At 48.6% G+C, this 15121-nt stretch overlaps 1 protein-coding gene across 1 annotated transcript in view; it reads left to right on the top strand.

Annotated features, from left to right (window-relative positions):
- Positions 1–249: 249 nt before the first annotated feature.
- LOC122458041 (maestro heat-like repeat-containing protein family member 1) overlaps positions 250–15121 on the top strand; it is a 38555-nt gene continuing 23683 nt past the window's right edge. Inside the window, 7 exon segments of the mRNA XM_043504848.1 lie at positions 250–268; positions 3400–3453; positions 4119–4193; positions 6000–6071; positions 7310–7363; positions 7493–7567; positions 7918–8025. Of these exon segments, the coding sequence (XP_043360783.1) occupies positions 250–268; positions 3400–3453; positions 4119–4193; positions 6000–6071; positions 7310–7363; positions 7493–7567; positions 7918–8025 (457 nt within the window).

Genomic DNA, 15121 nt, shown 5'->3' with positions numbered 1-15121 from the left:
GTGAGTTCAATCCCTGAGGGGGCCATTTGGGGCAAAAATTGGGGATTGGTCCTGCTTTGAGCAGGGGGTTGGACTAGATGATCTCCTGAGGTCCCTTCCAACCCTGATATTCTATGATTCTATGATTCTATGAAATGACAGGAGACAGAACACAAATGATAAAAGGCTGATTTCTGTTCAGTCTCATCTGTATGCTTCTCTCTGGAGAGCTTTTAACAGATTACCCCTTTGTGAGCAGGCTTGCCTTTGATGGGGCACTTTTCTTTTGGTAAGTTGAAACCAAGGTCTTCTGTCCTCAAATTATTGTGAGTCATAGATACTAAGACTGTTTATGGATGGGCAAATTAATTTTAAGAGCAGGCGGATCCTATTAATAACTAGACTGTTTCTATAGACGGGCAAAGTAAGCAATTTTAACAAAATCCTCTGAAATAGAAGAAAGTAGTTAAATTACTTAGTTAGAAGAAACCATTTAAGGAGCTGTCTTGAGACTGGCCAATTAACAAAATATTTAGAATCTTAAATTCAGTTAAATCCCACTATTACTCCGTTTCCCAATGCTTTTAGCCCTTGTCTCTTACCCAAATGCATGGTCTAACCATTTAGTGGTTAACAGGAGAAACTGTTAACATCTTAAATTACAACAGCATTTCCATATCACAACAAAACTGTTACAAGAGTTTATAACACTAATCCCTTGGCAGGGTTCTAGTTAACTTCTCTTACCAACATATGCTGAAGTTTTGGGGAGGTTTTCTTGGACTGGTTTCTTCGTGAGTCTTCTCTCTTCTGTCTGTGTCAGCTTGCTTGTAGAGAGGGAGAGGATGAGCTGAGTTTGAGCAGGGTAGCAGAGCATGTGCAGGGTGCTCACTTAGAGTTTTTATACTTGTCTCTTCCCTATTTCTGTGAAATTTTAGAAAAACACACCTCTCTTGCCCTTTCATTGGCTCCATACATTCATGGAGCCTCTTCATCTTATGGATAGGTAGTTTGTTAATGCATATATGTGTTTAGGGTTGTAAGTCATTCTTAACAGTTATATTTCCTTTGTTTTTGTTGGAGAGATTCTCAGAACATCTTCAAGTTTAGTCTTTTAACTCTTAACTTATTCAGTTCATTTTCTGAGATATTTCTCCATTCTCTTCATTAGCGTTCAACAGGAAATGAAATTCTGTTTTTAAAAAGTCCAAACCTGTGGTTGATGTAAAGGTTTTTAGTTCTCGAAGCAGTCTTTTACAATTAAGAAAAGGAGTACTTGTGGCACCTTAGAGACTAACAAATTTATTTGAACATAAGCTTTCGTGAGCTATAGCTCACTTCATCGGATGCATTTGGTGGAAAATACAGAGTGGAGATTGATATACACATAGAGAACATGAAACAATGGGTTTTTCATACACACTGTAAGGAGAGTGATCACTTAAGATGAGCCATCACCAGCAGCGGGGGGGGGGGGGAGGAGGAAAACCTTTCATGGTGACAAGCAAGGTAGGCTATTTCCAGCAGTTAACAAGAATATCTGAGGAACAGTGGGGGGTGGGATGGGGGGGAGAAATAACATGGGGAAATAGTTTTACTTTGTGTAATGAGTCATCCATTCCCAGTCTCTATTCAAGCCTAAGTTAATTGTATCCAGTTTGCAAATTAATTCCAATTCAGCAGTCTCTCATTGGAGTCTGTTTTTGAAGTTTTTTTGTTGAAGAATAGCCACTCTCAGGTCTGTAATCGAGTGACCAGAGAGATTGAAGTGTTCTCCAACTGGTTTTTGAATGTTATAATTCTTGACGTCTGATTTGTGTCCATTTATTCTTTTACGTAGAGACTGTCCAATTTGACCAATGTATATGTCAGAGGGGCATTGCTGGCACATGATGGCATATATCACATTGTTTCATGTTCTCTGTGTGTGTATATCAATCTCCCCTCTGTATTTTCACCAAATGCATCCGATGAAGTGAGCTGTAGCTCACGAAAGCTTATGCTCTAATAAATTTGTTAGTCTCTAAGATGCCACAAGTACTCCTTTTCTTTTTGCGAATACAGACTAACACGGCTGCTACTCTGAAACCTTTTACAATTAAATCATTCTTAACGAGTCTTTAGCTTAAATAGTGATTGAAGAAGTTGTTGATTCTCTAGAACAATTGTTGATCATGATTCTTCTTATCTTTCTGAGTTGGGGGAAGGAGTGGCTAGAGCTCTGCCAGTAACTAATTACTTCCCCATTAATATCATAAATAGTCTAGACTTAAATGTCTTCTTATATTGGTAATCAACTGAGCAAGGTCATTAGATTTCATGTTAGTACATAATGCATTTTACCACACGTAGCAATGATATTAGAAAACCACATTAGATACTTTGCATTCAGTTAAAATACTTTGCAAATATGCCCTCCAAAACAGTTTGCCATTTCAATAATTTTAGAAATCAACTAAGGTTTTCTACAAAACTTTTTCTCAACTACACACATTTTTCTCTAAAAATTTAAGGACACAAGCAGAGAGTTTTCTTGCAAAGAAGTAGAGCCAACTTTACAGCCTAGATTTATTGTTCTAACACATCCCTAAATTCACTTTGGAATATCCAACATAAATAACATCCTCACATTCTCCTAAGGGGCCAGATCTTTCCTAAAACATTTTTCTTTATAACATTTGTTTTACTGAGATAAAGGATCAGATCTATAATAAACTGGCAGCTTATAGAAGAGGGAGGTGTTCTGGTGTAGATAAAACACTCTTTTGGGTGCTTTGATTCTTGACCTAAGTTCCTTAGAGTTGCAAGTGTTTGTTATAGCAATTAAACTTTGATTAAATATTTTGTACAAAGCACAAATGCCAATAATAAACACATATTTTAAACATAGCACAAAAAGAAAATAGTATGAAAGTTAAAGCAGATAAAAAGGAGGACAGCTGCCTTTTAAAGTTTGTTCAGACGCTCTTGCAGGACATAAACAGTTTTGTGGTCAAGGAGATGTTGTTTTCCGGACATTTGCTTTTTTCTGCATGACAGAAAGCTGAAGCCTTCTGCAATTTCTTTGATTAGCGTGAACATTTTATAACCTAGCTAACTAAAACTGGGCTACTCTTATATTTTCAAGCATCCTGGTGATAATATACGTATAGGTATATTTGAATGTTCAGTAAAGGCACAAACATGTTTGTAATGACCTAACATTATAGAAATAAGTTATAATCATGCTATTAATACAATTTTTACATCAATATTGAGGTCTCGCCACCTCATAGTGGTCTTGCCTCTCCAGCCAGGCAGGCAGCAAAAAAAACTAAGTCCGGATCTCCTTGGCCCATCTAGAACCATGTGTGAGTATGGTGGGGTCTGTGTCATGGGAAGGAAGCCCCAGGGACTCGTTCACGTTGGTTCTTGTCTTAGGAGCCAATATGGATCTTTACGGCCAACTCTGCCGACTGCTGATACGGTCTAGAGGTGAGTAGGAATTGTCCCCAGAAATGGATCCTTTCCCCCATTGCTGTCCTCTCCAGAGGTACCAGCAGGGGACAACTGGGAATCTGTATAGAATCTCCATGTGCTTGGGGAGTCAGGGTCTCCTGATGGAGGATGTTTGTTTTCTCCAAGGTTCCTTGGAGCATTTTAGCTTTATTTAAACTCCCAGACATTGCTAGCCCTTCTGGACTGTCAGGGAATTCTCTGATGGGACTCCAATGCAGCACTGCCATCCTGGCCTTGTCTGCACTCTCCTTGTCTCCTAAGGGAGATCTGTTATTAACTAGAGAAGCGGGGACAAGCAGAGCTGGGGAAGTCCTGGCCTCTTGGGCTAAAATCTCTAATGGAATCCTGCTGGTTTGGGAAGAATTTGGGGCAGATTCTCCCCAGATTTCCCCTGGCCCCTATTGCCCCTGCCTACGTTATCTCAGCTCCCTACCTGTGGGGTGAGGTGTTTGTCAAATGCCTTGGAGATGGGTGTGCAATATAAATGCTCTGGGCTGTGACTGGCGGCAGTCCCTCTCCAGAGGTGCAGTGCAGTGTGATTAGTTCCCCACACAGCTGTATTGTCTACCTCACCCCCTGGGGTTTCTATCAGTGACCAGGAAAGGAGGAAATGACCCCCTCCCCTTTGCACTTATCCACAGCTACAGACCAGGGGAAGGAGGATACAGCAGCCACTGGGAGATGCAGCCCTTCCCTGTCTGGATCTGCTACTTCAGGTAAGTAGGAAACAGGGGTACAGACGCCTCAGATTCACCCCTTTCCCTGCATAACCTTCTGTAACTTTGATGTTGAAATGTTTCCAATTCATAGTAAGTTGTTACAGATAGTGCTGCAATAAAACCCAGGTTCAAGCATCTAGGTCGGTTACCGAAAATGTATTTAGGCGACACTATGAATGATAAAACCAAACTTCATTCAAAAGGAAAAAATGATTAGTTAAGCAAACAAGTGCACAATTACCACTTACACTGTCATCACTGAGTGTGTGTATAAGTGTTGTATTGTGGATCAATGTGGGATCAGTCCACTGACAACAGCGTGAAGTAAAGCTTTAGAACCCTGGGACATAACGGTACCCTTGGGTGCCCGAATGTGCTCCCCGAATTAACAAAACTTCCAGTAGAAGCCATTCTCATACTACTGAATGTGCAACTGCCCCTTACACTAATTATATTTCCATCGCCTCCTTATTGACTCTTTACATTACACATGGTTTACATTAACATCTGCACCAATATCCTTCCCATACTATTAGTATAGATAACATTTTAATCAAACAGTCACAATTCTCAAAAACACTCATTAAAAACCCTGCTTAAGCCAGTTATAACCAAAACCTAACCGTAGCATAACCTTGGGCCATGTCCTTGTTAACTCTTACTTTCCCATAACGGGATCTCCAACTTATCGCTATCTTTCCTTACACTAACAACATCAGTTTTCTAAACTCTTCTACCCTTAAGCTAACTTAGGCCCAAAACCTATTTTTGACTTATTTCTTAACCTAAACCATCCCATGAAAAAGTCATGGACCATGAAATCAGACCTATTCCATGAAATCTAGCTATTGGAGGGGTGGGGAAGGGCAGGCTCCTACCATGCCCCTGGCTCCAGCTGCTAGTCCCCTCTGGGCTGGGGAGGGGCGGAACTTGTATTCCCCTGCACAGCTGGCCTAGCAGAGGAGATCAGACCACCCTCGGGGTACATACCCCAGTTGCTCGGAAGGCAGTGCAGAAGTGAGGATGGCAATCCCACACCCCCCCCACAACAGTTTTACGACTCCTCCACAAATCCCTTTTGGGGCAGAACCCCCACTACAACATTGTGACATTTCAGATGTAAACATCTGAAACCTTGAAATTGATTTTCAAATCCTGTGGCCATGAAATTGATCAGAATGGACCGTAAATTTGATAGGGTGCTACCTGTAGGCTATACCTGCCCCTTGCCAACTCCCTCCAGTGGGTCAGCCCCCTCCTTCCCATTACTGAGGTTCTGCTTGTACCTGGCATTCAACTTTTCCAGAGGCCTTGTGGTCTGCACTGCCTGAATGAGGAGGGCTCTTGGAGTCTCCATCTCCCTTCAGTTCTCCCTCCCCGGCACTGTACGCACTAGATTTCTAAATCCTCCAAGCTGTGTTTGCTGCAAGCTAGTCCCCACCCCCTGCACTGCTGAGACCCCCATTGCACACGCTGTGTGGGAGTCGGGGGCTGTGATTGTTGGCACTAACTGTGACAGTGAGAAGGAGAGCTGGGGTGGCTTTGCCTCTGTTTAGAGAATCGCTCGTTTCTGGGTCACACAGGTGTTTTCTGTAACTGAGAAAGTTCTTTGGTGACCCAGAGTGTGACTGTATTTGTTACTCAGTGAAATCAGGTTCATTGAAGTGTCACAAGAGGACTGGAACCTGCTGCTTTGGGTACAGAAAACTCCCCTCCCCTCAGCACTATCATTCAGATCATTCCCCTGAGGGTCCAACCAGAGACCTTTAATGGAGAAATTTAACCCTTCTCTTCTAGTGACAGACACAGCAGTGCAAGAGACTGCAGTGTCAGCCAGAGATGGCAAGCCACCTGACACACAGTCTCCTGGTCCAGGTAGGCAGAAAGCGGCGTGATACACAGCCAGAATTCCTTTCCAAGGCCAAAGTTGCTGGTCATCTGTAATGTCTTTCACAAAATCAACATAATGTTTAGTATTGGGGGGAGCCGTGTTAGTCTGGATCCATGAAAACAACAAAGAGTTCGGTGGCACCTTAAAGACGAACAGATTGATTTGGGCATAAGCTTTCACAGGTAAAACCCCCCACTTCTTTGGATGCATGGAGTGAAACTTACAGATGCAGGCATTATATAATGACACATAAACTAACAGAATGGTTAGTTCTAGTTTGTGCAAACAGTATAATTCCCGTGGGATCCTTCTGGGTGAACAGTGGTATATTAACGCAGGGTGCTATATTAGAGAATCACAACTGTTATTATGAAAGTAAATGTTTCATCAGCCTGAAAATTCAGAAAGATGTCCACACCTGCTTCTTCACTGGTGTGCACGGTTGCAGCAGTGACCCAAGCAGTTGCAGTGTGACTGCTTGTGCAATCGATCATTGTGATCTGTAACTGGCTCACTGTGTGTCAAGCGACCACGGCTAGGGCTGGAATTGTGGGTGCTACTGAGCTCCACACATGCCATTCCTGGTAACAGGCGCCAATGCATTTTTCGTGACTGAGATGCCCATGGTTTTCACACATCTATTACAAATGGCTTTGTGAGTGGTGATCAGATGCTGTCTCAAGCACTGCTGGTTTGGTGGCTGTGCAGTGAGGTGGGCCCGAAGAGTTCACTTCTTGGTCCGAACACACCTCATAAACTCAGATACCTCATGGAGCCAAATGGGGATTGAGCCACCTTGCTGAATCCCAAGGAAGAGGAGAGGTACCACCAAGGAAGGGGGATCCCACATTTCAGTGCTGCAGCTCTTTGCATCTACCTCCATCTGAGCCTCGCAATGTCTCTGGCTCCTTGGGGTTCTCCAGCTCATGAGTTATGTCCTGCTTACTGAGGGGAACCCAATGGAATCCCCTTCAAAGCCCCTAGTCAAGCAGAGAGCCTCCCCATGTAAATGGAGGTTCCCCCTACTTCGAGCAATTCCAGCCACCTTGGGAGCTGCAGACTGGCACAGAGAATGGAGCCTGGGTCTCATTCCACATGGCAATGCAGAGCACGGGGCACCAGAGCACTAGCTTGGCCTCCCAAGAGGGAGGTGGGAATGTTCTGAGGTCTGTGCGGTGGAAGAGAAACTTCTCTGATCTGTTTATATTGGTTCTTGTCTTAGGAGTCAATATGGGGCTTTTGGACCATCTCTGCCAAAGACTGACTCAGACTATTGATGAGTAGGAATTCTGCCCAGAAGAGTCCCCCATGATACAGATTTACCCTAGTTCCCCTCTGATTCCTATTGCCCTTCCATAGAATCAGTCGCATGACACCTCATCCCACCACTGCCCTTCTGAATTACAGGATGGACCTTTCCAAACAGACAGGATAAATCTGGACTCCAGCCAGCCAGGCCCCACTGACTCTTCCGTCCCAGGTAGGAGTCAACAGCCTTTCGCTGTGACAAATCATCACATTTCTATTTCTGTCCCATCAGGAAGTTCCATCCCAGTGCACAAAGCTTCATAATGGGGCTAACAAGACACAATCTTCACTGGGGTCTGGCAAGTGTGGGTAATGTTTGTAAAGGGACTGGAAGAGAAAATGCCCGACCTCAGTGTTAAGTAATATGACACTGTCCGGGCAGTAATTGGTGGAAATCCCTTGACAGGGGTTCCATACGGTGCAGACAGTTACCACACAGTTGTATGTCCCTGTCGCCCCCAGGGCATTCTATTAGTGACCCTGATTGCGGGAAATTATCCCACCCTCTGCCTGTATCCACAGACACAGAGGAGCAGAAGGAGGCCCAAAAACAAGACCCGGGACCACAAACCCTGGGTGCAGGAGCGGGCAGCCACTGCAGCACTTTCTGTGCTGAGCCTCCTGATCCAGGTAGGCCCATGCCCAGTATTGAGTGCCGGAATAAAGGTGGGGAAGGCAGCCACAGTGACAGCAAAACCCCAGTGCTGAGAGGGCAAGAAGAGTCTCCACCCAGGCTCTGTGCCCTACTCTGCACATGCACATAAGCCACTGCCCTGTGCTCCACCCTACACGCCAGCCTCTGTGCCATCGCACGCTGGGCTAAAGCCCTGCTGCCATAGGGCAGCACTGGAATCACCACCGGGCAGCTGGGGGGCCAGTAAAGGGGGAACTGACCCACCAGGCAGCTCCCTCTACCAGCTCAGCTCCCCAGTGGCTCTTCATAAGAACATAAGAATGGCCATGTGGGGTCAGACCAATGGTCCATCTATCCCAATACCCTGTCTTCTGACAGTGGACAATGCCAGGTGCTTCAGAGGAATGAACAGAACAGAGCAATTATCAAGGGATCCATCCCCTGTCATCCAGTTCCAATTTCTGGCCAACAGAGGTTTAGGGACACCCAGAGCATGGGCTTGCATCCCTGACCAACTTGGCTAATAGCCATTAATGGACCGATCCTCCTTGAATATATCTAGTTCTTTTTAAACCCAATTATACTTTTGGCCTTCACAACATCCCCTGGCAATGAGTTCCACAGGTTGATTGTGCGTTGTGTGAAGATATACTTCCCTTTGTTTGTTTTAAACCCACTGCCTATTAATTTCATTGGTTGACCCCTAGTTCATGTGTTATGTCAAGGGGTAAATAACACTTCCCTAGTAGTTTTCTTCATACCAGTCATGAGTTTATAGACCTCTATCATGCCTCCCCTTCGTTGTCTCTTGTCTAAGCTGAGCAGTCCCAGCCTTTTGAATCTCTCCTCGTATGGAGGCTGCTCCATCCCGCTCATCATTTTTGTTGCCCTTCTCTGTATCTTTTCCATTTCTAATATATCTTTTCTGAGACAGGGTGACCAGAACTGCACATGGTATTCAAGATGTGGGTGTACCATGGATTTATATAGAGGCAATCTGATATTATCTGTCTTGTTATCTATCCCTTTCCTAATGATTCCCAAAATTCTGTTCGTTCTTTTGGCGGCCGCTGCCCATTGAGTGGATGTTTACGGAGAACTATCCTCAGTGACTCCAAGATCTCGTTCTTGAGTGGTAACAGCTAATTTAGACCCAGCCATTTTGTATGTGGGATTATGTTTCCCAATGTGCATTACTTTGCACTCATCAACACTGAATTTCATCTGCCTTTTGGTGCCCAGTCACCCAGTTTAGTGAGATCTGTTTGTAACTCTTTGCAGTCTGCCTGGGACTTAAGCACTCTTCCCTCAGTGCTATGCGCATGTGTGTGCACACAGATCCTAAACCCCACGCACACGGTGAAACACCGTGCCCCCAAAAAATGAAATACTACGTCGGAGCCAGGCCGAAATATCATTTACGGGAGACTTCTGACATTGTTCGCAACTAGGCATTTTGACTTATTTGCACGTACTTGAGTTTGTACACAGCCAAATGAACAGACTACAAGGGGATGTGTGGGTCCCGACTGTCCCGACGTGATCAACGTTCCACGTTCGAAATGCTGACTGTCAGGACCCACACATCTCCTTGTGGTCTGTTCATTTGGCTGTGTACAAACTCAAGTACGTGCGAATAAGTCAAAATGCCTGGCCGTAGTTGCTAAGGAACTGCAAAGATTTCCCAGAAATGAACAAAGGTAAGTGTTGTTTTCGTGACTAAAATCTTTCAAAGGCATTGGACTTCATACAGTTACTCGTGATGTTTTACCATTTTCCCGCTTTTTTTTGCTATGCACAAACTTCCGGTATCCTGATCTGAATGATCTCCCGTTTGCTCTTTTGTCGAGTCACGCTGTTAAGTGCATTGAAATAGTAGCCATATAATAAAAGTATTAATTTTAAATAAACCAATCTGGTAAAAAAATCAGTCCCAAAATGTCTCTGTCTAGAGGTCTAAAGCATAAAAGAACAGCGACTTCATTTAAATCCAGATGGCTGGATGAGACTATAGACACGGTTATACCAAAGTCACGTAGTGTAATACTTGTTAAACTTCGTGAAATATTCCCATATGATGAGGACAATGGAGTGGTTTGTGTATATTGTTGAGATGCAAGAGCTTCGGGAGAATTTTCAACAGGAAGAATGTGGAAGGATGTATGGAAGTAGGATTTCTTAAAGCGTCGTCTGTCAAGTAAGTCTCATATAGATGGTGTAACAAGACTTAGAAACAAAAACCCTTCCTTACGGAGTGGATTGCTTAGCATGATTCTTGAAAGTCCAGCTGAAAAGCGGAGGAGACAAATTAATCTTGAATGCAAGTGCTCAAACCCAGAAGAAATCAAGGTACTTATTGACAGTGTGGTGTTGGCTATTAAAATGAACAGCTCAGTGCTTTCTGTTCAGGATATTGTGACGCAGCAGGGAGGGGGGAGTGATGACCTGGGAATGTGGCAGTGGGGTTTCACTGGGGATGGGATACCTGAGAGCCTGTAACCTGACCCAGGAGGGGGAGGGGGAGGTAACATCTCTGCCCTGGGAATGTGGACAAAAGGCTGCAGGAGAGAGCCTGCTGGTGGGGGGGGGGTTTAGTTTCAGTTTGGTGCTGGGTGGTGGAACGCAGGGAACCCCAGGCCTGGGGTCTAAGCTCCCTGCTCCCCCAGAAGGACTTGACTGAGGGGTCCTGGTTGTACCCCCAAGCGCTGTTTTAGACTGTGTTCCTATTGTCCAATAAACCTTCTGTTTTACTGACTGGTTGAGAGTCACAGTGAATCCCAGGAAGAGGGGTGCAGGCCCCGGACTCCCCCACACTCCGTGACAACTGGTGGCAGTAGTGGTATCTACTGCACACCGTGAACGGCGCTTCCTGCAGTAAGTGACTGGGGAACAGTAAAATGAAGGGGGATTGATGGGGACCAGGTATGCTGAAGATTCAGAGAGAGACGATTTCAGGGGGTGGTTAACCCCTGGGAGTGTGTGACCAGAGAGAAAGACTTTTGCAGTAACAGGGTTCCCCGGGGGATTGCAGCGAGCGGTCTCAGGGGCGGAGGAGTCTTCAGCTCGACCCTGGCAAAGAGATGGTGACCTCAAGAAGGGCTGGCACACTAGGGGTTCTTCCTGGAAACCGTGGAAAGCTGCCCAGGCCTGCGAGTGGCCAGCAGGGAGATGTTTGCTAAACGCCTTAAGAGTGACCTGGTGGAGCTGTGCAGGCAGAGGGGGCTGCGCACTGGGAGGTCCACCAAGGAACAGCTGATTGCCCAGGTGGAGGAGAGGGATCGCTTGGATGACCCGATCCCTGTCCCTGAGGGAAGCCGCCTGGTGGATTCAGCGTGGGCCCTGGGGTCTGACCAGGCTGGGAGGGGTCAGACTGCTGCCGAGGACATCCCGAGACCCTTCCTACATATGCCTGGGGGAGGGGTTGGGGGAAGCCCAGCGAATACCGAGGGCACCCTGACCCCGGCAGCCAGCAGCGGATCCTCCCGGAGGAACTCCCCATCCCTGGAGTGGAGGCAGCTGGAATGGGAGAGGGAGATGAAAATGAGGGAGCTGGAGGATCATGAAAAACAGCGTCAGCATGAGCGGGAAGAGAAAGAGAAACAGAGGCAGCATGAACTGGAACTGGCCAGGCTGAGGAGCAATGGGACCCCGGCTGCGGTGAGTGAGGGGAGACCCAAGACTGCAAGGAGCTTTGATAAGTGCTTCCTGGCCCAGCGTAAGGAGGGGGAGGACATAGATAGCTTCCTGACAGCCTTTGAGAATGCCTGCGAGATGCACAGGGTTGATCTGCGAGATGCACAGGGTTGACGCTGCAGACAGGCTCCAGTTTCTCAACCCTTTACTGGACCCCAAAGCCGTGGAGGTGTACAGCCGAATGAAAGGGGCGGAGGCAGGGGACTACGAACTGCTCAAAAAGGCCCTGCTCCGTGAGTTTGGGCTGACCCCCGAGATGTACCGGAAAAGGTTCCGGAGTCAGAGTAAAACGCCTGAGGTCACATACCTACAACTGGTCAACCGAATGCAGGGATATGCCCGCAAGTGGACAGCTGGGGCCCAAGCTAAAGAGGACCTGCTTGACCTAATTGTACTGGAGCAACTGTATGAACAGTGCCCTTCTGACCTGAGGCTATGGTTGGTGGACAAAAAGCTAGAGAACCCACAGCATGCAGGGCAGCTGGCCGATGTTTGTGAACAGTCGGTCCGGAGGTAGCAGGGAGGAGTCCCAAAAGAACAGGCCCCCCACGATGCAGAGAGAGAGTCACCATGGGACCTCCCGGCGGGGAAATATGGAGAATCCCCTCCCAAGGGGAACGCCTGGCGTCGGGACTCTCCGACCCGCTAGAGGAGACCAACATGACCTGAGCTGCTATCACTGTGGCCAGAGAGGCCACGTACAGACCCAGTGCCCAGGCTCAGGGACAGACTGAGCAGACCCAACCTACCCAGGATTAATTGGGTAGGGACCCAGCTGGACAAGGGGCAGATGACTCAGGCAAGTGGGGCTGCCAGCTTACCACCTGCTCAGGAGGGAAGAGTACCCCAGGCCAGCTCCGCCAGAGGGCTGGAGGCTCTGGACTCAGGGTTCTCGGTTTACAGGGTGGGCACGGGGCTGTCCCTCCAGAGTGCCTTGTTCCCCTGAAGGTGGATGGGAGGAAGGTCAATGGATACTGGAATACGGGCGCGGAGGTGACGCTGGCCCGGCCTGAGAGGGTGGCCCCAGATCGGGTGGTGCCCAACACCTACCTGACCCTGACGGGGGTGGGTGGGACCCCATTCAAGGTGCCCGTGGCAAGGGTACACCTGAAATGGGGGCCCAAGGAGGGGCCCAAGGATGTGGGGGTGCACCACCATTTGCCCACTGAGGTTTTGATGGGGTGGGACCTAGAGGACTGGCCAAGCAACCCCCAGACCGCCCTGGTGGTGACCCGTAGCCAGAGCCGGCGAGGGGCACTGCGCCCCGACCTTGGGGAGGGCACCACACTGGAGGTGCAGGACCCTACCCTGGCGGGGAGGGAGCGCCATGGGGCACGGCTCAGAGAGGCTGTGGCCTCAGACCCGGTCCCCATCCCTTCCCCAGCCGCTGAGTTCCAGGCCGAGTTGCAGAAAGATCCCTCCTTGCGGAAACTTAGGGACCTGGCTGACCTCAGTGTGGGACGGACCATGGGGAGAGGTTGCCAGGAGAGGTTCCTGTGGGAGAAGGGGTTCCTGTACCGAGAATGGGCTCCCCCAGGGGAAATGGAGTCCTGTGGGGTCAGGAGGCAGCTGGTGGTACCCCAGAAGTATCGCCGCAAGCTCCTGTACTTGGCCCATGACATCCCCCTCTCAGGGCACCAGGGAATCCGGGCACCCGGCAGAGGCTGCTACAGAACTTTTACTGGCCTGGGGTCTTTACCACTGTCCGGCAGTATTGCCAATCCTGCGACCCCTGACAGAGGGTGGGGAAGGCCCGGGACAAGGGGAAAGCGGCTTTGAGACCTTTGCCCATCATAGAGGAACCTTTCCAGAAGGTGGCCATGGACATAGTGGGACCTTTCAGCAAGACAACCCGGTCGGGGAAGAAATACATTCTGGTGGTGGTAGATTTCGCCACCCGCTACCCCGAGGCAGTGCCCTTAGCTTCCACTAAAGCAGACACCGTGGCAGATGCGCTGCTGACCATTTTCAGCCAAGTGGGGTTTCCCAAGGAAGTCTTGACAGACCAAGGATCCAACTTCATGTCGGCCCTGCTCCGGTGCTTGTGGGAGAAATGTGGGGTCCAGCACAACTGGGCCTCAGCGTATCACCCCCAGTCCAATGGGCTGGTGGAGAGGTTCAATGAGACGCTAAAGATGATGCTGAAAACCTTTATGAACCAGCACGCGCAGGACTGGGACAAATACTTACCTCACCTGCTGTTCGCGTACAGGGAGGTACCCGCGGAGTCTCCCGGATTTTCGCCTTTCGAACTGTTATATGGAAGGAGGGTGAGGGGCCCCCTGGACCTGATGAGAGAGGAATGGGAGGGGAAGGCCACTCCCAATGGAGAGTCAGTGGTGGAGTATGTCCTGATCTTCCGAGAGAGACTTGCTGAACTCATGGGCCTGACCAGGGAGAATCTGGCCAGAGCCCAGAAGAAGCAGAAGGTCTGGTATGACCGCACGGCGCGGGCCCGCGCCTACACCACCGGGGATCAGGTGATGGTTCTCATCCCCGTGAGAAAGAACAAACTACAGGCCACGTGGGAAGGTCCCTTCAAGGTTGTCAAGCAGCTAAATGAGGTAAACTATGTGGTGGAGCTGTCGAACTGGGCGCACCACTGCCGGGTGTACCATGTGAATATGATGAAGCCATATTATGCCAGGGGGAATGTGGTGTTGGCCGTGTGTGGACATTGGGAGGAGCAGGGAGATGACCCTTTAGTAGATCTATTCCCTGGGTCCAGAGCTGGTTCACCCCTGGAAACAATTTCCCTCTTGGATCAGCTAACCCCTGCCCAGCAAGCTGAGATCAGGGGGGTGCTGCATCCATACCGACAGCTATTTTCCAACCAGCCTGGATGCACTAATCTGACTGTCCACCAGGTGCAGACAGGATCACACCTGCCGATAAGATGCTCCCCCTTCCGAGTCACGGGGAAAACTGCTCAGGACCTGGAAAGAGAGGTCAGGGACATGCTGGCTTTGGGGGTGATCCAGCCATCTGCCAGCCCTTGGGCCTCGCCGGTGATGCTGGTCCCCAAAAAGGACAGGTTGATCCGGTTCTGTGTGGACTATCGGAAGCTCAATGCCATCACTGTATCTGATGCCTACCCCATGCCCAGGCCTGACGAGCTCCTAGACAAGCTGGGAGGAGCTCGATACCTCACCACCATGGACCTTACAAAGGGCTACTGGCAAGTGCCGCTGGATGCAGATGCCCGGCTGAAATCGGCCTTTATCACCCCTCTGGGGCTCTATGAGTTCCTGACCCTGCCTTTCGGCCTCAAGGGAGCACCGGCCACCTTCCAGCGCCTGGTGGATCAGCTACTGAGGGGGATGGAGAGTTTTGCTGTGGCGTATATTGATGACATCTGTGTCTTTAGCCAGACCTGGGAGGACCATGTGTCCCAGGTTA

This window comes from Dermochelys coriacea, chromosome 11 (assembly GCF_009764565.3).
Source record: "Dermochelys coriacea isolate rDerCor1 chromosome 11, rDerCor1.pri.v4, whole genome shotgun sequence".
In the NCBI taxonomy this organism is placed as follows: Eukaryota; Metazoa; Chordata; order Testudines; family Dermochelyidae; genus Dermochelys; species Dermochelys coriacea.
This window is presented reverse-complemented; position numbering and strand designations above follow the sequence as displayed.